Below are 26,279 nucleotides of genomic sequence, written 5' to 3'. Positions count from 1 at the left end.
GAAGACTAAGTTGTAGCCCTGGGCCTGCCACTCTGTAGCTGGACAGATGATTTCTCTCTTGGGCCTCCCCACCACCTCTGTCAAAGGAAAGCCTGTGAGGGGCTTCTCACTAGGTCCTGAGAGTACATGATTCAAGAGATTTCACTTAGATACAGTTTTCATTGCAATTCTTGGAGGGAAAAATAGCCATCCATTTCTAAAAGACCCTGCCCAAAGGGTTTGTTTTCAGTGACCATGTTGAATGTTGGGGGACTTTGTGTTTAAACTAAACATTATCTGCATATTTAGAAAGACCTGTTCAGGGTACACAGATCCCATAGTTTCCCTTCCCAGTATGGATTAGGATATTAAGATGTGTGAGGCAGCTGCAGTCTAGTGCATTGTGAGTCAGGATTCCATTTCATCTTTTATTTGATTTTATTTTTTGTTTATTCATTCATTTTTGTTGTACTGGGTGAGAGTCCCAAGAGATACAGACAGCAAATTGCTAAAATGAGCAGGAGAGAAGTGTGGAGGCAGAGATAAGTGCTTGTAGCATGCGTCTGTTTTCAACACTATCTGCTGTTCCAGAGAGTTAATAAAATTATACTACCTCGGGTTAAGAATGAGAGCTCTTGAACTACCTCCACATACGCCCCTGCAAGTTATTTATTCTCTCTGTACCTCAGTTTCATTTTCTGCAACATGCAAACAATACTAGTGCCCACCCCATTGGGTTATTGTAAGGACTAAATGAATTAATACATTTACCACACACAGATCCAATCCTCAGATACAGGGAGCACTCAAATGTCAGCCATTTATAATGTTGGTGGTTATGATTATTAGAGTACATTTATAAGTAGGGGGTTGTCTTGGCCCTCGGGAAATTTGTCACAAAGATAAGTGAACAGTTTAAGGCACCTGAAAATATTTGTTATGTGATGAACTGAGTCTCAATTTTTATATTGTCATATTGTTAAAGTGAACTCGAATTCTGTTGTATTTTATCCCCATTTAAAGAGATGCATTTACAATGGATGAGGGGTTTTTTTGTTTGCTTTTTATTCTAATATCATTTGCCTTAATATATTAAATGATCATAGGGTTACTTTAGTGAAGAGCAGTTAAGAGCCTTGAATAATCACAGACAGATGTTGAATGATAAGAAGCAAGCACAGATCCAGTTGGAATTCAGGAAGGCTATGGAATCTGCTGAGCAAGGAGAACAAATTTTATCAAGGAATGTTACAACCATGTGGAAGTTGCGTATCATAAGCTATGGGAAAAAAGAAAAAGATTCAGGTCAGTATGTAAATTTTATAAGTTAAAGTACTACATTAATAAAATGAGTTCAAATGCTAGGTAAAGTATAAAGTGAACTTGTATCAGAGGAGTAAAAATGGGCTACCACTGCCCTCAAAACAATGCTATAATCCTTAGATCTTTGTTGTTTCAGTATTTGTTTTACAAGAATTGTAATGCTTATCAGTTCTTCCATTATATCTTTCTCCTCTTTATCTAGTTACACTGAGTATCTGGCGTCCATCATCAGATTTATATTCCCTGTTAACAGAAGGAAAGAGATACAGAATCTATCATCTTGCAACATCACAATCTAAAAGTAAATCTGAAAAAGCTAACATACAGCTAACAGCAACAAAGAAAACCCAGTATCAACAACTACCGGTACAAACTTTTCATTATAGTTTTTTAATTTTGATGAATGCATATTAGTTTATAGAATCTACATACACTGATTTTTTTTTTCCTCATAGGCTTCAGATGAAATCCTATTCCAAGTTTATCAGCCGAGGGAGCCCCTTTACTTCAGCAAACTATTGGATCCAGACTTCCAACCACCTTGTTCTGAGGTGGACCTAATAGGATTTGTAGTTTCTGTTGTGGAAAAAATAGGTAATACACAGTGTGTTTTTAATTGTAACATCTTATGGATGCTTTTGAAAAATAACATTTTTTAAAATTTGTCTTCCCTTAAGATTAATTGGAGTTAACAAATCCGCAAATTTGGTGACTAGTGATTTGAAAGTAGGCCTGTTTTAACCTTAATTCTTAATGAAAAGCAATTCTGCATTATTACAGGGTAAGAACTTACATCCCATTCTGTGCTATTTAATTTTAAAGAAATTGCTAGAAATGTTTTGTAGCATTTGAGTGATTACTAGACAAATAATTATAATCTGCCTCTGCAGTTTATTGAACATTCAAGCCTCCACCTCCAGCTTCTCGGCAGTATCCCTCATTATCTGGACTAATGTCCCTTGTTCTAAAACCTACTTTGTTTAGTGTGGCTCCTCCTACTTTTTGTGGTTAGTTCTTGTTTGTATGGTACATCTTTTCCCCACTCTTGTTTTTAACCTACCAGCATCTTTAAATTGGTTTTCTGACAACACAGTTGGATCTTGTTTTCTTATGCAGTTTGAGGGCCTGTCTTTTAATGGGTTTGTTTAATCTGATCAGCTTTAATGTGATGATTGATATGGTTGTATTAAAATCCACCACCTTGCTAGCTATTTTCCCCTTGTCCCATTAGCTCCTGGTGTTGGCAGGCTGTTCTCTGTGATGTTAATGCACATTTTATAGCAGCCATTGTCTCAGACTCTCACTTCAAGAATGCTTGCAGAGCAGAAAATCTTGGAAGGATGGAGATCCTGTCTGCCTCCAACACAGAGGGCAGATTTGTTTCCCAACCAGGCAATCCGATCCCTTTTTCTATGAGTTTGGTTTTTTTTGTTTATTTTTGTTGTTGTTATTGTTGTTTAAATTCCACATGTAAGCGAGATTCTGACTGTATTTTGAAGGAGGCGGACAGTGTAGGTAGGGTAAGGAGAGGAGTCAAGGAGTTAATGCCAAGGTGTTTGGTGTGAGCACCTGGGAAAAGAGTTGCCATTTACTGAGAGGGGAAGAGTGCAAGAAAAACAGGGTATGTGTTGAGGGTCAGGAGCTCAGTTTGGTCAGTTAAGTTTTAGCACTTAGTATAAACAGAGATTTCCGCTTGACAGTGGGACATACAGGAGTCTGATGGGGGAGTGGTCTGGGCTAAGATATAAAGATAAATTGGGACATCATTATCATACAGGTGATGTTTAAAGCTGTGAGACCGGCCAAGGTCACTGGATGCGGGAGTAGCTGGAGAAGCGGCTCGGGCACGCTGGTGCTTAGAGGCAGGGAGATGTAAAGGACTCGGTGGAAGAAACAGGACAAGCCACTGAAAGATGGCAGAAGTACTTAGGACAGTGAGCTGCACTGAAAGCGCAGAGGGAAGAAGAATCCCGGAGAGGTGAGAGTGATTCAGTCTCAGATGGTATTTGATAGCCGAGACAGCGAGGTGAGGGCCAGGAAGGGACTCTTGGCTTCAGCACCAGGGAGGACGCTGGACGCATGAAGAGGCATGCATATTAGGTTATAGAATGCAGCCATTTCAAGAAGATCATGCTTTAAGCAAAGAAGGGAAATGGAGCACTCACAAGGAGGAGAGTTGGGATCAAGAGAATGTTTTTTCCGATGAAAAAACCAATAGCAGCCTGATGAGATGGTGTATACTGATGAGAAAGGCCCAGTGAGGAGGGTGAATGCTTTCGGGGGGGGGGGGGGGGGTAGCAGCAGCCTGCAAGGAGCAGGGGAGTCACCTACGCCAGCCTGACTGCCAGGAGCACAAGAGGTCTGCAGGGGCAGCTGTGCCATCCGAGGAAAGCCAGCAAGCTGGTAAGGACAGCAGTTATAGGAGCGGTTGAGCGGAGTGGGGATTTGTCCAGGGAAGGTGCTCCAGCGGACAGGGAGAGGTAGGAGATGGTGTGAAAGGAGTCGGTGTGCAGAGCTTTCTGGAGACAGCCCAGGGAATACAGCAGGACCTGGGAGCTGGCTGCTTGTCAGACTGACCTGAAACCACTTCTCATGGCCCCGGGCAGGACAGATAGTGGTGAGGAGGTGAGGTGTGTGCCGAGGAAAAGGCGCGTCTTGACTTTCTGCCATATCCCAAATCATTGTCTTCCCCTCTTAGTTACCACGTGATGGCTGAGTACTTGAGTTTCTTTCCACTGTATGTTGTGTATCCCTGGAAGATACTGTCTCTGTTCTACATTGTCTTTCCCAGTTGAGTGAGTCACCCTGTGTATTAATTTGCTATGCTGCTGCAAACAGGTTGCTTAAACAACCAAAATGTATTGTCTCACAGTTCTGGAGAGCAGAAGCCCAAAATCAGGGTGTTGGTTGAGTTGGTTCCTTCTGAGGCTGTGAGGGAGAATCTGTTCAGTGCCTTGCTCCTAGCTTCCAATGGTTTGCTGGCATTCTTTCCTTGGCTTATAGGTGCATCACCCCGATCTCTGCCTTCATCTTCACATGGCGTTCTCCCCATGTACGTGTCTGTGTCCAAATTTCCCCTTTTTATATAAGGATATTGGGTCGGACCCACCGTAATGACTTCATCTTAACTTGCTTACATCTGCAAAGACCTTGTTTCCAAATAAGGCCACATTCACAGGTACTGAGGGTTAGGACTTGAGCATCTTGGGTGGGGCACAGTTCAACCCATTAACACCCTGGAACATTCACTTCTTTCAGTCAGTCCTGGTCACCTGCTTCCCCTGCGGCCATTTTCATTATTTCTGATCAGAAGAGGAAGAAGGCAAGGAGATGCAGGCCGTTTGCTTTCCTTTAGGTTTAAGGGTAATAACATTCTCAAGCTACATGTCATTTCACCAGTTTGGGGAAAGGAATTAGAAGCTGAGCCTTTCTGTGCCTGGCCTTATCCACAGTCTTGTTTCTTTCCTTCATCACTAATTTTTAAATTTTATATCAGGGTATCCCTCATTTGTATTTTTGGTGAACACTTCTTTCTGTTTTTATTTAGTTTGATGTTAACTGTTAGAGGAAGAAAATTCTGTTATAGAAAGCTTCAAAGTGCCACCTTAAGCCTGAAGTACTAGTTACCTAACACCCAAATCTGATCATGATGTCTCCTGGTTTAAAATCTTCAGTGGCTTCTATCCCTTAGAAAACGAAACCCACACTCCTTCATATACCTGAAAAACTCATCCGCTGCCTGCCTTAAGCCACCACCCCACACACCTCAGCTCAACTGTTGTGACTTCATGTTCCTGACCCACTATATAGAACATTTAGTACTTCCTACCTTTAAATATGTGTTCACTTTGCTTACAATGCCCTTTGTCCTCCCTTCGTGAAGAATTGAAGAAAGGCTGTCATGCCTTAGTCAGCTTACATGCCCCCCCCATCCCCTAGCCAGATGTCTGTGCCAGGGTCAGAGCTTCCCTGCTCAGCTGCTGCAGCGTGTCATGGCTGGGTCGGCACCCATCACATGCATCACATGGCCCAGGGGCCTGTCCCCACATTCCTGACCCTCCTCCCCACCCATGATACTGTGATCTCTTCAAGGACAGGGACTCTGTTTTAGTTTCTTTCTGTCCCCACTTCTAACAAAGTGGGGCAGGGCAGGGTGGGGGAGCAGGTAATTGTTGAGAATTTCATAAAGTCCTCATAGTAACACTGTTCATTTGCTGTTATTCCACTTTACAGATGGGGAGACTGGAGCTCAGAGAGGTTAAATAACCTGCCCGAGGTCACAGTTATGTAAAGGATTGGAACCCATACTTTCAGGCTCTAATGCTTATGTGTTCTTTCTTAACACTTCCCGCTGACAAAACCAAATCCAACCCAACCATTTGAGAATTGGACTTAAAATAGGGACTTCTAGCATTCAGTCTGTTTTGTTACTATATTACAAAAACTGGTATAAAGTGAATTACTTAAATGAGACCACTTCTTACGTCAGTTTCCCTGGGAAACCCTCAGATTTCCTGGAAAGCGCCCCCAGAACAGCACCTGTGTGTCCCGTGGGGACTCTGCAGCGAGCATGGCCCTCAGGGTCATGCCCGCTTGAGGCTAGGGGCCAGTCACTGGACGCATGCTTCCTCCAGAGAGTGGGCCCTACAGCGGAGGGCGAGCCTGGGAGAGGGAGCTCAGGTGGGAGCGGGCCATAACCAGTGCTCCCTGAAAGCACACACTGGACCTGAAGATGGAGGGCTCTGCATCCACACAACATCGCTGGCCGGAGAATTCGTGAACGGAGGTTTAGAAACTGCTACGTGCTTTATCCTTTCAGTGAAATTTTCTAAAAAGAATTTAAAAGGTACAGCAAATTATGCGTAAGTTCAGAGCAGCCCCAGACTACAAACCAACAAAATAATTTTCTTCTTATCCTTTTATTTTCATGATTTTTTTAGTGCCAACATTCTAAAAGTGTTACTTTTAAAAAATTCTTCCAATTGTTACCATTTGTACAAGATGCATGGTAATTAGAGAAATAAGTAAAGTTTCTGGTTTTTTTTTTTTTTTTCAACGTATACGATTTGATTTAGCTATGAGACCTCTAGGAAAAAATGAAGAGAGGAAACTATCCTGGAAGCTTATTTTTATATTTTGCATTTTCTAAATGTTTTTCAGTAAACGTGTATTACTTTCATAATTGGGGGAAAACAGAGTTTATTTTTTCATTACTTTAGAGAACAAGTGGGAGGGGGAGAGGTAGAGAGAGAAGGAGAGAGAGAATCTTAAGCAGGTTCCATGCTCAGCATGGAGCCCAATGTGGGGCTCAGTCTCACGACATTGAGATCATGACCTGGGCTGAAATCAAGAGTCAGATGCTTAACCGACTGTGCCACCCAGACGCCCTGAAAAACATAGTTTAAAGAAGGGCATTTGATAGAAGGGCTATAATCAAGTTTTGAATATAATTAGAGGCAGATTCCAAAATTAGAGAATCGAACATGCTTGGGAAATATAATTTCTCTAAAAGCAATTTTTAATATTTAAGATTAAAATCCATTAAATAAATCTACTTATAAAATTGAAAGAAATAAAAGGAATTACCATCATTTGCAATAGAATAAACAAATCATTATCTGAGAATGGAATCCATTCCTGTCATTTATAAAGGGAAACGTAATTCTTACAGTAACAGAGACAAGGAATTCTAAATAGGATTGAATGGTTAGTGCCTTTGTCCTGTCCTGGCTTATCCAGTGGTCCCCTCCCATTTTTGGCATTGAAATTTTTTTACTTTTTTTTTTTGAATAATTTCAGACCTTCAGAAAAGTTGCAAAAATAATGCAGACTTTCCAAATATCTCTCACCCAGCTTCCCCTAATGTAAGCATCCTACATGACCATGGTACCATGATCAGAATCAGGAAGTTCACATTGGCACAATATTATTACCTACACTATAGAATGTAATTGAATTAGAAGTTTGTCATGCTATTTTCCTTTTTTTATTCCGGGATCCCACTGTCATTCCATCATCATTTCTCCTTATTCTCTTCCAGTCTTTGATAATTCCTCAGTCTTCTCTTGTTTTTCATGATCTTGACTCTTTTGAATAGATTGATCAATTATTTAGTAGCATTTCCCTCCATTTGGGTTTGCTGTTTTCTCATGACTGGAATAAGGTTATACATGTTTGGCAAAATTACCACAGAAACAGTGCTGTGCCTGTCCTTCTCTCGTATCAAGGGGTTAATGAAGTTGATGTTGCTTATTACTGAGAGTGGCAACCTTGATCATTTGGTTAAGGTGGTGTCTGCCACCTTAACCTTGGAGCAGATTGTTTGAGACTGTGCAAGTCCTATTTCACCTCAGACTTTCACCAATTAATTTTAGCATCCATCAGCTGATTTTGTTTGCAACAGTTTTTATTGTAGTATTTGCCTAATGATTTCCTTTTTTCTTTTCCATTTATTGGAATTCATTGGAATTCCACTGTAAGAGCTGCCTCTTTTCCCCAAATTTACTTCCTTATTGATTTATATTGATTTATAGTATGGACTAATGAATATGTATTTTATTCTGTGGGTTAAAATTCAATACCTGCATTATTTTGTTTTGCTCTGATTGTTTCAGTTTAGGCCATTAGGAATTTTTTCAGGTTGACTCCTGTAATTTTTTGAGCACTTCTTTACTGTTTGGCATCAACGAGATGTTCCAGGTTCATGTTGTATGTTCCTTGCCCCAGTGAAGTTGAATCAACTACTTCTCCAAGGAACCCTGGATTGATTTTTTTTTTTCTTTTTTTTGAGAAATTGGGTGTTTACAGCCAACATCTGCTTGCTAGACTATGTACTCATTACTTCAGAGGTACCATTGCTTCTAGGCCCTTTTAGATAGAAAGGCCAGGAAATATGTTTGTGTTCCATTTTGAATTTCCTATCTGGTTGGGTTTATTTGTTTGTGGGCTATGTGAAGGGTGTGTGAAATACTGCGTTCTAAGAGTCAGCTGCACAAAAGCATACTCCAAGAAGTGTCAGTCTCTCTCATCCCTTCTACCCCAGTGCTGTTCCTCCCCTTCTGTCTACCCACATCCTATCTCTGTAGTTTCTGGTTTATCCTTCCTGTGTTTGTCCTCTACAGGTAGAAAGATACATGTATATATTTTCTTATAGCAACATCTTTCTTATATGAAGGGTAACAAATTTTAGTCTTTTTTTGGTGTGCTTTTCTCTTTTCACTTACCAGTGAATAGAGAGCTTTCTCTTTTTTTTTTTTTTTAATTCCTATGTATTCTGTTCTTTTTGGTGCAGTTGTAAATGGGATTTTCTTAATTTCTTTTTCTGCTATTTCATTATTAGTACATAGAAACGCAACAGATTTCTGTGTATTAATTTTGAATCCTGCAACTTGACTGAATTCATTTATCAGTTCTCATAGTTCTTTGGTGGAGTCTTTATGGTTTTTTATACAGTATCATGTCATCTGCAAATAGTGGAAGTTTTACTTCTTCCTGACCAATTTAGATGTCTTTTCTCTCTCTTTTTTTTTGGTCTGATTGCTGTAGCTAGGACTTCCAGTACTGTGTTGAATAAGAAGTGGTGAAAGTGGGCGTCCTTGTCTTGTTCCTGACCTTAGGGTCTCACTAGTGAATATGATGTTAGCTATGTGTTTTTCATATGTGGCCTTTATTGTATGTTCCCTCTAACCCTACTTTGTTGAGGATTTTTATCATGAAGGTATGCTGTACTTTGTCAGATCCTTTTTCTGCATCTATTGAGACAATCATATGGTTTTTATCCTTTTCTCTTATTGATGTAATGTATCACGATGATTGATCTGTGAATACCGAAACACCCTTGCATCCCAGAAATAAATCCCACTTGATCGTGGTGAATGTTTGTTTGTTTTTTAATGTATTGTTGGATTTGGTTTCCTAATATTTTGCTGAGTATTTTTACATCTGTGTCCATCAGGGTAATGCTGTCCTCATAGAATGAATTTGGATGTTCTCCTTCCTTTTCTATTTTTTTGGAATAGTGTGAGAAGAGGTAGTCATTCTTATTTAAATGTTGGTAGAACTCACCTGTGAAACCATTTGGTCCTGGACTTTTGTTTATTGGGAATTTTTTGATTACTGATTCAATTTCATTCCTGGTAATCAGTCTGTTCAAATTTTCTGTTTCTTCCTGATTCAGTTTTAGAAGGTTAACATATTTCAGGGATGCCTGGGTGGCTCAGTCCATTGAGCGTCTGCCTTCGACTCAGGCCATGATCTCAGGATCCTGGGATTGAGCCTCATGTTGGGCTCCCTGCTTGGCGGGGAGCCTGCTTCTCCCTGTCCCCACTGCTTGTGCGCTCTACTCTCTCCCTCTCTCTCTCAAATAAATAAAATCTTTAAAAAAAAAAAAAAAAAGAAGGTTACATGTTTCTAAGAATTTATGCATTTCTTCTAGGTTGTCTAATTTGTTGGCATATAATTCTTCATAATGTTCTCTTCTAATCCTTTGTATTTCTGTGCTGTCAGTTATTATTTCTCCTCCATTTGTGATTTTGTGTTAGTCCTTTCTCTCTCTCTCTCTCTTTTTTTTTTTTTTTTGATGAGTCTGGCTTTAATCTGGTTTATCAATTTTGTTATCTTTTCGAAGATCTAGCTTCTGGTTTCATTGATTTTTTTTTTTTTTTAGTCTCATTTATTTCTGCTTTAATCTTTATAATTTCTTTCCTTCTACTGGCTTTGGGTTTTGTTTGTTCTTTTTATATTTTCTTTAGGTGTAAGGGTTATTAGGGATTTTTCTTGTTTCTTGAAGTAGGCCTGTATTGCTGTAAACCTCCCTCTTTAGAACAGCTGTTGCTTCATCCCAAAGATTTTGGACCATTGTGTTTTCAGAGCATTTCCTCATTCTTTCATACAGCTGCATAGTACAGCATTGTCTGAATGTGCCATACTACTCTTCTGTAATATAGGCTGCTTTAAATCGTTTATAATTACCTACAAACGGTGCTTCAGTGAATAAGCTCGTACACAGTATTTTCTTGAACCTTGTTCATATGTATCTCACTATTATTGGAAGTACATCTTCAGAATAGAGTACTAGAAGTGGGGTTGCTGAGTGGAAAGGTAAACGTGGATCACTTTGCTAGGTTCTACCAATTTTTTTCTCCAGAGGATTGCACAAATTTGTATTCCCACCAGCAGTGTATACCTGCTTCCCCATGGCCTCAGTAATAGAATATGTTGTCATACTCGCATTAAAATTTTAGCACGATAAGCAACAGGCTATTTTGGAAATCCTGAGCTTTCTCTAAATTTAGTTGTTTTGATCTGTTTTTATCATTAGCATACCAAAACAAATGGGCATATTAGAAGTTCCTTGCATTTTTTAAATTTACCTAACATATATAATGAAGTGGGGTGTTTTGTTTTGTTTTGTTTCTTTAGGTCTTGCTCCTTTGGTCTATTTGTCAGATGAATGCCATAATTTATTGGCAATAAAGTTTTGGGCCAACCTTAATGAGGACATTATTAAACCTCACACATTAATTGCTGCAAGCAACCTCCAGTGGCGACCAGAAGCCAAATCAGGAATTCCTACTTTATTTGCTGGAGATTTTTCCAGGTTTTCTGCCAGTCCAAAGGAGGGCCATTTTCAAGAGCTATTCCACAAAATGAAAAATACTATCGAGGTAAAATTACTTTGTGCATTACCACGCGTTTTGGTATTTTCCTATTTTGATGGTCAAATATTAAGGAAATATGGTGGCTTCTATGAAAATTGGATAGTTGAGATACAATGTAATGAGGTTTCATCCTGTATAAATTGCTCACGAGCCTGAGGAGATGGGAGGACAACAGCTGGGAGATGATGATTTGGAGGGGACCGAGTGAGAGGAACCTGTGAGGAGGACATTCAGAGCTACAGATCATGTGACCAACAAGAATTACAGGAACTGCCCATGGTTCAGAGCAGTTGGTAGTGTAGTTAGTTAGTAACATGCAGATTCCAAATTTACATTTTAAACTCCATATCTAGTATTTTATAGTTTATATCTGTCTTTGATCTGAAATACTCCCAAATAGGAGAACACTGAAATTTATTTTCCCTGGATAATGTATGCATTTTATCCTTAAATCTATATAAACAGCAAGTAATAATATTAGCTAAAGTTTAGAGTACTTACTGTGTGTCAGGCCTTGTTCCAACCCTGTCGCATTTAATTCTATCACCAACCCTATGAGGTATGGAGCTTTTTTCCATTTTACTGATGAAAAACAGAGAGGTTAAGGCACACAGCCAAGTTGTTAGAAGCAGGATTCATACTTAAGCCATCTGAATGTGTAGCCCAAACTATTAACTACTTTGCAGTGCTGCCTTCCAATAAAATTTTGGATTTTATAAATTGCTAACTAGTAAAGAATCTTCAAGATAAGCCTCTTTAATATTTGAAATGTGTGTTATTCAAAATATATATAAATAAAATTATGTTTTAAAAGCATTAGAGTAGCCAGCTATGTGAAGGAGTTTGTGTAATATTTTACCTAAAGACTCAGTACACATAGTGAAGAATAACACCCTGATTTATCTGGTTCCTAAACTGGAGGGGGGGGGGGTGCATTCATTATTTGGCTCCCATACAGAGTACATCCAGGTTTTCTCTGAGACTGTTCAAGGTTACTTCAGAGACAACTGACTGTCATTTACATGGCATTTTTAAGTCTTACAAAATACTCTCATCAATTAGGTTAAATCCTATAAAATTGCTGGTATTTAACCAATTGAAATTTCTTAAACAACAGTTTTATGTGGTTTAGCCTACACATTGTTTCAGTTAATTCTTGGAACAGACATGAGGTGATTCTCTCATTTTACTACTAACCTAAGGCATACTCTATAGATGTTAGATGATTTACAGCTATCAGGTAGGAAATAGAGCTGGACCTGGAGACCGTCTTCCAGCTATGAATCCAGTATACATGTGAAACCTTGCTTATTAAACTGGATGATTGGAAAGATCTCTCCCATCTCTTTCCTTCCCTGACATACAGACTCCCTCTCTCCCTCCAACAACTGTGTTGGCTTTGCATTTTTACACTGGCAGATGGTTTGACAATTGCTATCAAATTTGGGGTGTGTCATTCTTTTCCTTCTGGTCTGAACCTTTTATTTCTGGTTTTAAAAGTAACATTTTCTGAAAACATGAATATGTGCATTTTCATTTTACAAAACAGCTTTTCCTGTTTATTTTCTTAGAATATTGGTATGTTTTGCAATGATGCAGAAAACAAACTTATGCATATACTTAATGCAAACGCTCCCAAGTTGTCCACCCCGAATAAAGACTATGCTTCAGAGCCACACACTGCTCAAACAGTCCTTGGCATGGGAAATAAATTTCTGGTAAGTTAATGTAAATTTAAGGAATTTTGTAAATACTATAAATGAAGGCAATAATATATTTTGGTGTATACCTAGTAAACATGGTAAAATGTAATTAAACTTACCTAGAAAGTATGGTTAATTGTTATCTGGCTCCTGTAAGTCTAGGTTATCTAGAAATTCTATCTTGTTATCAAAGCCAGAATGTAACGTTCTTTGGGGGCAGATTTTACAAACAGGTGCTTTCATTTTTAGCTTTGCAAGTACATGTGATGGAAAATACTTTGTGTCCTTTTGCTCGGAGGACTAGTCTATACAGTTAGGGTTGTTTCTAAGCTCAGTTTGATTTAACTCTTTAAATCACAATACATGCACATCAAGCCATAAGGTCTGTAATACTGGCTGATGACTAATTCTTAAGTAGCTAACAGTTGCTAGGTGTATCTATATTAACTCAGTCTTCACAATGATCCATGGGATGGAAATTATCTCCATTTTACAAATGAGGAAACTATGTCCTAGAGAGGCTGAACAATTGCCTAAAGTCACAAAACTAGAAAAGTATACCTACTAGAACCCGGTCAGTCTGTGCTCGTAAAATGGTTAAAAATGCTTATCTTTGTTTAAACTGTTAATGAAAAAGAAAAGATTAGTGCATAAGTTATGTCCCCCTACCTCCTTTTTTGTCTTTTAGTACAATTAGTCTTCATTCTTCTTTCTTTTCCTGTCATTTTTATATCCTTTTATGCAAAACTATTTCCTTCTGGAATGAGCACAATCATATCAAGGTCTCTTGGAAGCATCTGACCTATGAGTCATGAGGGGAGTGACAATGTGTGTGGTATTTGTGTGCTTAAATATTTCTAATGAGGGGTGCATGCGTGGTTCAGTCAGTTAAGTGTCCGACTCTGGTTTCAGCTCAGGTCATGATCTCAGGGTTGGGATCGAGCCCTGCATCGCGCTCCACACTCTGGGGAGGCTGTCTGCTTGAGATTCTCTCTCTCCCTTTCCCTCTGCCCCTCCCCCCTTCTCTCTCTCTAAAATAAATGAATCTTTAATAAAATAATTCTAATGAAAAGCTAACTTGGTGATGTTTTATATATTAGTGCATAATTATCTAGGCTGCTTTTTGTCTTTTTATCAGATGTCTTCTCCCAGTAGTGAGATGAATTACCAGAGTCCTTTATCACTTTGTAAGCCAAAAGAGAAGTCTGTTCCCACACCTGGATCAGCCCAAATGATTTCAAAGTCTTATTGTAAAGGGGAGAAAGAGATGGATGACCCAAAAAGCTGCAAGAAGAGAAAAGCTTTGGATTTTTTGAGTAGACTGCCTTTACCTCCACCTGTCAGTCCCATTTGTACATTTGTTTCTCCAGCTGCACAGAAGGCCTTTCAGCCACCACGGGCTTGCGGCACCAAATACGAAACACCTATAAAGAAGAAAGAGTTGAATTCTCCTCAGATGACTCCACTTAAATTTAATGACCTTTCCCTTTTGGAAAGTGATTCAATAGCAGACGAAGAACTCGCATTGATAAACACTCAAGCCCTTTTGTCGGGTCCGGCAGGAGAAAATCAACTTATGTCTCTCAGTGACTCCCCTAGGACTGCTCCCGAGAGCTCAAAGAATTTTCTGAGGCAGAAAAGGCATTCTGCTGCATCTGGGGTCACAGGATGCGGGAGCCCCCAGGCCCGCACCGAAGAGCGGGAGACCAATGTGCAGGACGCAAGTACAGTGAAAAGGGCATCTATGAGACTGCAAAGGCGACAAAAACAAAAATGACAATAAATCAGTTACTGACTCAGCCTTTCCAATTTGTAGAAAATGCAGCTTCAGCCTATCAGGATTTGCATCAAGTACATCAGGATTTGCATGAGAAAAAAAGGACACAGTCCCAAATCTCCCTGTGTGCTTGTCTATCTCAGGAATGCGCCTGGCCTGTCTCTGTAACGATATACTTTAATCTCAGTTACATGTCCGAAAATTGACTGTATATTTATTTACTAACCAATCAAGAAAAAAAATCTTTAAATCTTTATGACTGGATTTGATCACTGGATTTGATCAGGTGTATTTTACAAAGTAAACATGCCTTTCTCTTTAAATTGTGTCCTTAATTAAGTGAAACTAGGTTTCTAAGTACAGTTATTTTGACTCCTGTAATTCCTTTTAGTTTAGTTCCTATTTTAGGTGATTTGGTTTGGTTTGGTTTGGTTTTTTCAGAGGTAACCCACTATGAACCACTTTTCCTTAACGCATGTTGGTTCTCTTATAGTTCTATGCTGATCAAAAGTCAGAGGGAGTAAGAAACAACAGTGGTGTTTTCCTTAGACCAGTTCTTCAACCTTAAGTCAGCATAACTGCAAGAAAAACAGAATCTTCAATGTAATTCCTTTTTATGATTCCAGTGTGATCGCTGAATTATTTTAATTAAAAATGCAAATGCTTTAAAGCAGATTTCATAGTGTTCGTGTTTTTTTAACAAAATGATCATCTGCAACTTAAGAGAAAATCTTTCTTTCAAATTGGCTGTGATTCTACCTGCTTTATTTTTAGTCCTATCACAGGACTCAGCAAGTCCTTCCTTCAAACCTGGTTTTTTCTAACCACCAAGGCAGACAGGAATAGTTCAATATAAGAGGACATTCTCATCTGTTACCTTTCTATGCTTAATAGAGAAAAGAGAATGCAGTTCTAATAGGAGCTAATAGCATGGAGAAGCTCTTCAAACAGGTCTTTTAATATGTCTTAAATTTATATAAAATACCATGTTTTCAAATCTAATTATAAACACATTTCAAATCCTAGAATAAATCTTTTAAGAAGCAGTTTTTTTCTTTCATAACTGTGATCCATGATTTTTCTCTCCTCTAAAAATTATTAACATAATAAATAGTCCATTCTGCAGTTTTTTTAACTCAGGTGTTCTGCCAGTCTTAATAATATGTGATTTAAGTTTTGTTCAAACAATTTGGTCCTTCACACCCCAATCATTTTCCAAGTGATCCATTCTAGAACAGGGAATAAAACTTGAATCTCAGGTGAACAAAAAGAATTATAAGAATTTTACCTTTTTTTTTTTCATTCCTAGAAAACCCGAATTGCTAGTACCTCCTCCATTCTTCATTACCATTTAGATCACAGAGAGATCTCATGCACACACTCCTTTTTTTATGTTGTAAATAATATAGCAAAGCTATATAAGCAAACTATGAAGCTTAAGTATATATGGATATTATCCTCTAAGAAGTGACAATGATTTCAAAGTCAAGAAGGTACACTGTATAAGGGATAAAAGGTAAAAGCAACTTGTGTTATTCAACAATCACTTAATGAGAGCCTATTATCTTGTACATAAAGCCCTACACCAGCTATATGAATGATGCAAAGGTTAATAATACAAAACACTACAGGCTAAAGTTGAGTGTTCAAAAAATTACATACGAATTAAGAGAAAAAATAGATCACTTCTAGCTGGGTAAAGCTGGCAGCACTTAATCAATTCTTTTTATGTTTCCAAACCAAGTATTTCAGGAGTCATACAAGAAAAAAAAAAAGAGAAACAGACAGGGACACTACTCTTCTGAGCTCTTTAAAAGCTCTGGATCTAAACCTGGGGCCACTTCATACTGGTTACATAGCAGTAAGATTTCACTCGTGTCAGGTATTGAAATGTTAAAGTAATAGAGTCTTTCTAATGTGCACAGATCAGATGATTTCAGCATGTAAAATACAAGGTTGCTTTGGTCTTTATGTCTCCTATTAGAGGAGACTGGTAAATAAGTTTGATATAGAAAAACTGGTTCTTAATATGGTAGAATTCTATGGGATTTAGGTGATTAACTTTTTTATATCATTGGTCCAAAAAAAGTTTAGATTCAATGACAAATTCATAGAAAGCAATACCATATGTAATTTTTAATAGCCATAAAAGCACCATTATATAGGACACTTAAAATAATATTTCACAGAACATTAGAAAGAAGCTGTTGGCCAACAAGAAATAAAGCATACATCCTACATGGTCTTACTTATCATGGTCTCACACCAAATTAATCTGATTTTAACCTGCTGAGATTTAATTTGGAATCATAGATTCAGTATCGGCACAAGAGGGACATTCCAGAGTTGTGGCAGAACTTTATTGTCTTAATGCCACATAAAACACCAAGACTGGTCATCTTCCAATGGGCATGGCTTAGACATACCCCTGTATGATTTCTATCTTGGGATGTTTAATTCCTTGCACTCCCAAACATTTGGGCAGCCAAGTATCACACACGTCTATTAACAGGCATAATTTTAAAAACTGCTTAACTCTCTTAAAAATTGGTGTTTTATAAAGTCAGGCTTCTTTAATTTACACTATTAGCACAACAGCCAAAAGTTAGTCAGGTTAAACTTATTCAATAAAGTGGTAATTTAAAACCAAGATGTGACTTTAAATAATGACACTGATTTTCCTCAGCAGCTTGTAGAGCTGTTAAGAAGGATTGGACAGGGGCGCGTGGGCGGTTCAGTCAGTCAGGCACCTGACTCTTGATTTCAGCTCGGGTCATATCTCAGGGTCGTGAGAACGAGCCCCGCAGTGGGCTCCATGCTGAGCGAGGAGCCTGCCTAGGATCCTCTCTCCCTCTCCCCGACTCTCGCTCTCTTGCTCTGCTGTCTCTAAAAAAATTTTTAAAAGAAGGATCCGACAGACCTTTTTAACAATAACACATCACTAGAATAAAGGAGTAATTCCCCAAGTGTCTACTTCGAAGGACAACATTCCCTTAGGTGTACGCTCTCTGGCATGTGCTTTTTAAAGGAAAATCAGTATCATCGTGACAGCCACACCTCGCACATTTTGAGGATACACAGATTCTCAGAGTAGCAATGGCACTAACATTTTTCCTGCCTCCCACTTCTCCCCCACCTTTCCAACTTTCCTGATGGAGATGAATTTCCTGGAAAAATAGATTCCTTCAGAGAAAGTGGTACTAAAGCTTCTACATATTGGACTTAGGTGACTGCTTCCGTGCTTGGGTACGTTCTCAGGTTTCAGTTTCCAATCTCTGGCTTCCCTAGAGAAAGAGACTGTTTACAATCAAATCGGCCGAATTCCCAGCGTCGGACCATGCATACAGGATCACTTTAACAAATGCTCGGCAAAGATGAAGTATAATGGCTTCTGCTCAAAAACTTTCAGGTCCAACTATTTACACTGGAATTAGAGCTTTGACAAAAACCGAACAAAGAACAAATACCAAAATTGGCAGTAAAAACTGATTTAGGAAAATTTCGAATGCCTGTAAGATAGGCTTCTAATATCCATGGTGACAACCGCCTCTTCTGTTACAGGAGCCCTCGTTTGTGAAGCCCCCAGGAGCCCTCCGGTTGGGAAACTCTGCATAGGGATTCCAGTATCGTGCGCCGTTGGAAGGGGACGCGTTATTCCTGTCCTGGTTTCTGTTCATTCTGCTGGGCTTTTCGGCGTGAAGCACGCTGTGAAAGGTAACATCGTGTTCATACCGCTCCTTCATTCGGTGTATTTTTTCTCTTGGGACTCCATGAATGTTTCTTCTGCGTGGGAACAAATGCAAACATTTACTTAAGGCAGCCTATCAAAAGGAATTACTTGCATTTTACTTAGAGATGCACTCCCTTGTCTCAGGATTTAACTCTCACAGAAGCGTGAGGTCTCCTTAAGGAGTTCTCTTTCAGGCTCCACTCCTGTTTTGCATGCTGCCTTGAGCCTAGCAAAGAGCAAGACCTTCACAGATGCTTTGTTTCTGGAAGTCTCAATTCTGTGCCTCAAGACGTAAAAAAACACCGTGAGGTCTTTTTATTATATATTTGCCTGTTAATCATGCATATCTCTATAACCGATTCATGTCAGTCAGTCCTAGGTACTTCTAGATGCTAATTAAAATAATCTTAAATTCAAGTGGGCATGAGAATCCACTGGGGATATAGTTCAAAATGCAATTACCAGAGATTCCCCACGATGGAATGGGGCCCATGAACTAGGATTTCAACAACCCCCTCAGGCAATCCTGATGGGGGTGGGCCACAGACCCACTTTGGAAACGCTTTCTGCTTATAACCATAGAATGAACTAGCCTTATTCCTAAAAAGTAAATTCTGATCTCACTGGTTACTTTAAATCGCTGGCATTATCTAGTAACACAGATAGTGAATATCAGAACTCATGCACTCAGTCAACAAGTTAGTATTACTTGGACATGTATTGCTTTATAAATTAGAAGCAGCATCTAGACCATAAATGAACCACAGACTGTTCAACATCTAAAGATCTTTAAAGATTTAGCCTAAATGCAGAAACACCACTGATATGTGCAATCCCATGCAGAGAAAAGTGCTTTCAAACGCTCATTAATGAAGAAGCATTTCAGCAGAAAGTTAAATGTGTCCTTTAAAAGGACCAAGTCCAAGCCAAGGTTTAGCATTTAGCATTATATTAGAAAACTGACCCAAAACTAAAGTCTTCACATTAATAATTCCAAAGTTATCAATTTCCAAGAATTACCATTTCTGGCCTGAAAACTACCATGTCCATTTCCAGCCTGAAAAGATTCTTTTGTTCGGTCTGAAATACCTGAAAATAGCAGGATACATAATGAGGAACTAGAAAAACAAAGAAGTACCTTGCTAACTCTTGAACGTTGAATTTCCAGCGAGTGTCAGGTTCTCGGAATATAACTTCATAGTTATTTTCAAGTGCCTGATTTTTCAAAAGTACATAAAACATTGAAGACATGGTATGTATGTTTGGGAATGTTTATGCTGCCATTTCACATTTACTACAAATCCTTTCTACAATTCCTCTGTTTTACCAGTAATCCAAGGCCTGAGTTTATCTTAACAAGTACAGTTGGTTCATTTCCATGCTTAGCCACTCTCAAACTATATTATGGCTCCCAATGATAAATTTTGGTCCATTTTATCTACTATGTAGGAAAATTATAAAGGTTCTTTGTTTTGGGACATTTTTAAAAAATAGATAGCTGGACTAGTTTTAAATATCCTATTCACAGGTATGAGAAATACATTCAGTGGCTTCTCAAAGTCCCTTATATGATTATCATAGAGTTTCTTCTGTCAAATGCCCTGTCCCATCCCTCACACCTTGGTTAGAAAGTCAGGGTGCCACAGGAACAGAGCTTATGAAATAAAAGTGATTTTCCCATACTCTTTACAAACTCTTCCCACCAAAGGGAGCTTTCCCCTCTGATGCAACACAGTTTGGCCCAGTGCACTGTGCCCCATTTTCCTCGAGTTTAGAAAATGATTACAGTTTCCATATAAACATCCAGATATTCTTTGCATTCATAAATTGGCTACTACTTTTTTTATCTCAAAATCTGAACTTTATAATCACTATTGTTTATTGTGTTCTAAAATACAGAATGAAAAGAGCAAAGTAAAAAGATTTCCTCTTCATTCTTGAGATGGACCCCTCTAATTAGAGAAGGATTCTAATATCGTAAGTGGAAAATATCTAATTTCTGGGTCTTACTAATAGCTGTGGATGGCTGAAAAAGATTGTACATTCCAGATAATAAAAAATAAAAAAGTAAAATATCTTCCCTTAAGCCACTCTCCCGCTAACTCTTGGTTTTGAGTTGTGCCTTGATTAGACTATTCATGTCCCTGTTCATTTCTCTCCCAAGTGGACTCTTGGTCCATGAACTGAAGTAACCACAAAGCTGATTTTCATTCCTTCCTACTCGCGAACCCAAAGTCCCACAGGCTGGGCCCAAGTAAACCTGATGGACGTACAGTTCGAGAAAAGCGCACCTGTATGGAAGCTAGTTTGCCCCCAAATTAAAAAGAAGTCACAAGCCCCGTTTTGGAGATATTCCTTTTACAGTTAGCCAAGTGGGGATTGTGTGTGACAAAATCAGACTACTCAGCTGTCTTCTTCCTGCCCTGTGTGTTTCAGGATCTTTTCTCCTGTCTATATACCCAATAGGAAGTGAAAATTTATTACCATAAGAGATGAAATATGTCTGAAAAATAATCAGACATATTTCAAAATTAAAAATATGCACAATGTTTTATTCATCTTACTGTTCTTTCCTATTCTGACAATAGAGAGCCGAGTTGTTATCTTTGTATATTTATATTCTAATATCCTAATAGGGTTACAGTGCTAATTCTCAATCTGTTTTTAAACCAAAAAAAAAAGTTGCCCAGACTCTCCCGCACCAGTACCACCCAGCACTGAAATCCCTGGCTTGCCAAAGACAGAAAGGTCTTATTATTATCAACCACTCGGCTAGTAGCGTCGTCCAACCAGTGCTTCTGTGCAAGTCTCAGAGGGCGCTCCTGGGCATGTATGTCTCCCCTTGGGAAAACAATCAAGACAGAAAAACTATCAAGAATTCAGACCAAGGACAATTTAAAAATGTACCCTGAGGTGATAATTAGCATCTCAGCGAATTTCAGCCATTGAACAACCGAGAAACACTAAAATTAAACCTCTTTACCTGCGCCCTGAGAGAGCTACGATTAATAAAGATGAGATCATGGCAGATCAGAAGAAGAGGAAAGAACAAATGTTGCAACTTTCTCACAAAATGTCCGTAACTGAAAATTCGGAATGATGCTTCTTCCTACCATGACTGCATAGGGCTTCATTTCCCAGGCGTGGAGGTTGGTATTATCAATAATAATGGGGGATATGCCATTCCTCATTGCTTTTCTGGCTGCAACACAATGTTACAGAACAGTGAACAACATGCAACAATCAGAAGAGTGAGCGTACTCCATATTTTGTTATTTTTTATCACAGCTGTCCTCATTACACAACTTTAGTGCCACATATTTCAGAACCCATTACCAATCATTTTCTTTTTCCTGGAATCTAGGAAGGTTATGCTCTGACATTCTGTTTAGGGGGGGAAATGGCAGAACTTTCGATTACGCTCCTTCTAGAAAACGTATTCATTCTGCAGCAGCTACTATCTATGTGCATGATAGGATTTCCCGGGGAATTTGGAAAGGAATTTGTCACCTCTTTTCTGGTTCCACTCATGCGCTTCCTCCAGGAAGTCAGGATTGAACTCATAGGCACCGTCTTCCCTGAAGAAGAAATCATCCGTGCTGAAAATCAGGGCCCTGGGAAAGTCGTGTTGCAATTGTCTAGAAAGTGGGGAAATAAGAGATTGCTTTATGACTAATCACAGCCATTATAGATTATTTCCTTCCATCTCTAACATTTAGCAGTTTGTAATTATGAGGCCACCAGTTGCGTGTTGTTGAAATTCAATTTAAGGAGAGAGACGCTTACCATCTCTAGAAGGTACCAGTCCTCCACAGGAGGCTGTGTGTGCGGCCCAACTCCTAAAACTCAGAAGTGTGGTCACCGCATTGACTTCCGCAGCACCAAGACTGACTCTAGATCGAGAGGTTAGGAGAAGGCGTGACGACAGCCTCCTCGTGGGCACTAGTCCTCATTGCCTGTTGTGCAGGGATGCACCAGTGCACCCCCCCCAGACCCGCCCCCGCTGCCGGCCCCCAGGCGGCAGCCCGGCCCTCCCCTCCATCTCTCACCTGTCCCGGGTCCCAGCTCCTTGGAGCTCTGGTCTCTGTAATGACCCATCTGAGACACTAGTTCTTGCTGAGGTATGAGAGGTGGATAGAAGGGCTGCATGTGCATGCAACCCTCATCCAGGTAACAGTTTACATCTTAACAGTGACCTACACCAAATGGGAACAAGCACACTGGAAGACAAGAGGTACAGCCGGCCTTCCCCAGGACTTCTTAAACTACTCCCACACTCTCGAAATATGAAAATATCACAGAAAAAAGGAAAACATCATGGAGTGCCCCCTTTAAAACAAAACAAAACCAACAAAAAAGCATATTAAATTCTGCACAAAATCACTTCCAGGGGCAGATATTTCCACTTGAAATCCTTATTCAGACAACTTGGGGGGAGAAGATGGATGCGAAGGTAGGTAGTAACTGGGTAAATCACTGAGCCTCCTCTCGTCATCTGTAGAAACGAAGGATGATTTCACCTGTCCTGCTAGGTCACCACACTGATCCGATAACATGGGGATAATCACGGGTGCAGCGCCCGACACGAGTGTCCGTTTCTTTCCTTTGTCCCTGCGGCACCAAAACAAATTCCGCAGGCAAGCAGAACATATGACCCAACGGGTATGCTCAGAACACAAAGCGGGTGGGGGAGAATAAAAAGGAAAAAGCTTGGAGGAAAAAAGGTTGGAGAATGACAAGAACAGGAAATGCAAGGAGAAAGCAGAGCTGTTCAACTGGTGGTGTGTGTTTGTCCTTCTCCGTGAGAAAAGCTCTCTTTAATCAGGACTGAGCAGAATGCGCCTAAGGCACCAGAGCCCAGATCCTAAACAAGCTTCTAAATTGTTCTGAAAGGCTTGGGTTCAATTCTTGACTCTTCCATACCCAGTCAGGTGACCTCTCTCTCTAAGCTATTTCCCTGACCGAAAACCACAGATAAGCATCACTACCTACCCACCTACCTATCATTTGACTGAAGTGCGGATGAGATCAGATCTGGGGAAACATTTTGCAAATAGTGAGGCACTTTAACAGTGTAAAGTACTATTATTGTATTAATAGTTATAACGCATGAGATCAAATTTACCAACCCCAACTGTTGATGTGCCACAGTAGTAAAATACGCCGGAGTGTGTATGTAATCTTGAAATTACTGCAAGTGAATTCGTATGGCTGTGAATGAAAGAGATGAAAAACCAAAATAAAGCAAATGCCTCAATGTTCAAGAATGAGTGAACACATTCCAGAAACAGGAAACAAACAAACATCTCTGTCAGAATTCTTCAGCAGGCTTGAGAGCATTCAAAAAGAAAGCAGCATCATAGCTGATGGGCTGAGTTGGTAAACAGGGAAAAATTCAATGGACATAATCTTACATCTTGATTTAGACAGGAATCTGATGGTCTCTCTTAATGGCCTTGTGGAAAAATGTAGACAAGAAGATAATGTATTTTAATACCCAGAGAATATTAGATAATTATCCAACTCATTAAACATTTACTAAGCATTTAATATATGCCAAGTACTGGGTGAAGTGTTAAGGTACAAAAAGAAAACAAAATAGCTGTTTTCAAGGAATTCAGAGCCTAGCCAAGGAGCCAGACACAGCGGACTTAACACTCAGTGTAAAGAGGGGTACGGATGAAGGACAAGAGACTTTGGGGTCGGGAACAAGTTCAGACAGGGAAGCATTATAAAGGCGACACCAGTGGACTTGGATCCTGAGACATGAGAAAATTCCGCCGCTGGGGGAGGGGGTTAAAAGCACAAGAGGTAAAGCTCCTGCTTCGGGGGCTTGTTATGAGAAAGGAGCTCTAGGTAAAAACCAGAGCGAGTAAAAGGGGCAAATCGTATTTGCAGCGGTTTTCCATTCTGAGTGCTACACAATGTAAAGAGAGATTTGGCAAGCTGGACTATGTCCAGAGAAGAGTGACCAGGTCAGTGTAAGGTCTGAAAAGCATGGAAACCGTGTGAGATGAGAAGAGATCACCAAAGGGATGTGGGGTGTTTAAAGTGGGAACAGATGATCAAAGTGATTCATGATGGTGCTCCCATCCCAGGAAGCCTGTTGTCAGGAAAGGTAATGAACTGAGTTCATGGATCGGGAGTTTGGGTTGGGCACATGGGGGCTGTCCTGCCCATCCTGCCTGGGACCTGCCTGGGATCGTTCCTGCAGCCACAATCCTCTGACAGGGGAGGGGCTGAGTGGTCTCCGCGGGCCTCCTCCATTGACGAGTCTGCTGACTGCCGGCCCGCCTCTCAGCCCCTGTGGTCTCTCAGCCTCAGGGCGGTTAACCCGGGCCTCTTCACCAACCGCAGAAGTTCAGAGGGCAGGAGTGCAAGCTGCTAGGCTTCCACCACGTTCTGCTGGTCAAAGCAAGTCGCTGTGCTGGCCCCCAGTGAAAGGGGAGGGAACTAAACCACGGGAGAGGTGGCAAGGAAATGTAGCCACTTAAACTCTACCACACATACACTGTGACACAAAAGTATAAAGGAGATTTGATGAAACAAATCTGCCTCGTTTCCATATACATGTCTTTTATTTGACTTTAAAGATACTCAAACTGAAAAGCCCAAATCGTAAGTCCAAACTTTAACCTCCAAGGCAAACAATTATTATGATGACACCTTAGAAAAAAATCTAAAGGCAGCACTAAGTGCATGTGTATTTTATATTTGTGAATATTTTACAGTTTCTAAAGTATTTTCATCAGTGTTACCTAGTCTAAATAATGAAAGCTGCATTCAGAGGTTAAATAGCAGTGTATAACTTACTTTCCTTATCTTTGTATATACTAAGTTAAGCAAAGTTATGGATATTGGTTCCAAGAGTTTTTTTTTTTTCCTTCTTTTTGGTCCCAGATTTGATATCCCTTCTAAATCTCGTTTGTTTTCCCATTAAGTCTGCCATTCATAGGTTTCGTTGTGGTCTTTTACCATTTTCAGAGTTGAATTTTTCTTCTCCTGTACATAGGCTTGTCTACTCTTGTTTTCCTCTTTATGGCTTATGTTATCTAGTGGAAGTTAATATTCTCACTCTCTAATGTTTCCTTTAAAAAAAGCTTTAAGACATGAGTATCCAATTCACATTTTATTTCAATCCTATTTCCTTTTAGAAAACAAAGCACAGGGGCGCCTGGGTGGCTCAGATGATTGGGTGTTTGCCTTCGGCTCAGGTCATGATCTCCAGGTCCTGGGATCGAGCCCCACAGCAGGCTCCTGGCTGGCTCAGCGGGGAGCCTGCTTCTCCCTCTGCCTCTCCCCCTGCTTGTGTGCTCTCTCTGTCTCTCTCTCAAATGAATAAATAAAATCTTAAAAAAAAAAAGAAAGAAAAGAACACACACACACACAACAAAGAAACTACTGCCCTCCTTAATTGTAAAATTCTGCCTTAGAGTAAAAGTTAAATTGTTCAGGGCCATCATGGGGCTAGACCACCTGCTCATCATTCCCTAAGAGATATCTGACTGTAGCCTAACTGGTCCTCCTAACCAACAGGCATGCAAAAATATGAGTGTTTTTCACCTTTACAGCTCTCACGGATCCTGGGGAGGCTAGGGGGAGTAGGAGGTTTGTATGATCTTCCTGAATGATCATTCCTTTCAAAACCTTGTGTTTATCTTCAGCTCAATGTTAAATTAGCACTGGCAGGTACAGTAGCATCTGGAATCTGCAGGACAATAAAAGCTCTCCTAGCTATGTAAGAACTGATGAAATAGACAAATCTTGAATTTCTCAAACTTAGGTGGAAGCAATAAATAACATTCCATCAGCTTCAGAAGTAATGAAGACAATGCATCAGCTCTAGCTTTCTTTATGGTGGTCAAGAGCCTCATGCATTGGGGAAATTGAGAGGATGAAAATAAGAGAAAAGGAAAAAAATAGAAAGACAATTACTTCCATGTAACCTTCACTACCACAGCTACCCCCTCCCATGCAACTCACTTAAAATCACTGCTATGAGAGAAATTCAGGTACTAATCTTGATTTCACAACTTACCACTCTTCTGTGCAATTCTTATGTATACCCATGGGAACATATTTAGATCTATTGGTCACTCACTCCCTGA

At 39.7% G+C, this 26,279-nt stretch overlaps 3 protein-coding genes across 9 annotated transcripts in view; 1 reads left to right on the top strand and 2 right to left on the bottom strand.

The window, feature by feature from the left end:
* The window catches only part of BRCA2 (BRCA2 DNA repair associated), a 60,771-nt gene extending 46,194 nt beyond the window's left edge, over positions 1 to 14,577 (top strand). The window contains exons 22-27 of the mRNA XM_032403229.1: positions 1,086 to 1,284; positions 1,505 to 1,668; positions 1,758 to 1,896; positions 10,723 to 10,967; positions 12,533 to 12,679; positions 13,803 to 14,577. Coding sequence (XP_032259120.1) covers positions 1,086 to 1,284; positions 1,505 to 1,668; positions 1,758 to 1,896; positions 10,723 to 10,967; positions 12,533 to 12,679; positions 13,803 to 14,441 — 1,533 coding nt within the window. The 3' untranslated portion in view covers positions 14,442 to 14,577. The remainder of the gene's footprint in view (positions 1 to 1,085; positions 1,285 to 1,504; positions 1,669 to 1,757; positions 1,897 to 10,722; positions 10,968 to 12,532; positions 12,680 to 13,802) is intronic.
* A 1,400-nt stretch (positions 14,578 to 15,977) lies between these two features.
* N4BP2L1 (NEDD4 binding protein 2 like 1) overlaps positions 15,978 to 26,279 on the bottom strand; it is a 29,681-nt gene continuing 19,379 nt past the window's right edge. Inside the window, exons 2-5 of one of the 4 annotated variants that reach the window (XM_032403224.1) lie at positions 21,682 to 21,809; positions 21,285 to 21,373; positions 19,310 to 19,386; positions 15,978 to 18,224 (exon numbers count right to left, since the gene is read on the bottom strand). In XM_032403224.1, coding sequence (XP_032259115.1) covers positions 17,966 to 18,224; positions 19,310 to 19,386; positions 21,285 to 21,373; positions 21,682 to 21,809 — 553 coding nt within the window. In that variant the 3' untranslated portion in view covers positions 15,978 to 17,965. Of the gene's footprint in view, positions 18,225 to 19,191; positions 19,387 to 21,284; positions 21,374 to 21,681; positions 21,810 to 26,279 lie in introns of all 4 variants that reach the window. The other 3 variants (XM_032403225.1, XM_032403227.1, XM_032403228.1) reach the window with 3 other exon arrangements.
* Positions 19,310 to 26,279, bottom strand: part of N4BP2L2 (NEDD4 binding protein 2 like 2) — a 107,712-nt gene continuing 100,742 nt past the window's right edge. For 3 of the 4 annotated variants that reach the window (XM_032403219.1, XM_032403220.1, XM_032403222.1), the window contains one exon: positions 19,310 to 21,809. The gene's annotated coding sequence lies outside the window, so the exon portion shown is untranslated. The remainder of the gene's footprint in view (positions 21,810 to 26,279) is intronic. The other variant, XM_032403221.1, reaches the window with a different exon arrangement.

Source organism: Phoca vitulina, unplaced genomic scaffold, assembly GCF_004348235.1.
Source record: "Phoca vitulina isolate PV1807 unplaced genomic scaffold, GSC_HSeal_1.0 scaffold5, whole genome shotgun sequence".
Lineage (NCBI taxonomy): Eukaryota > Metazoa > Chordata > Mammalia > Carnivora > Phocidae > Phoca > Phoca vitulina.
The sequence above is the reverse complement of the archived record's forward strand: the minus strand, read 5'-3'. Positions and strand labels throughout refer to the sequence as shown.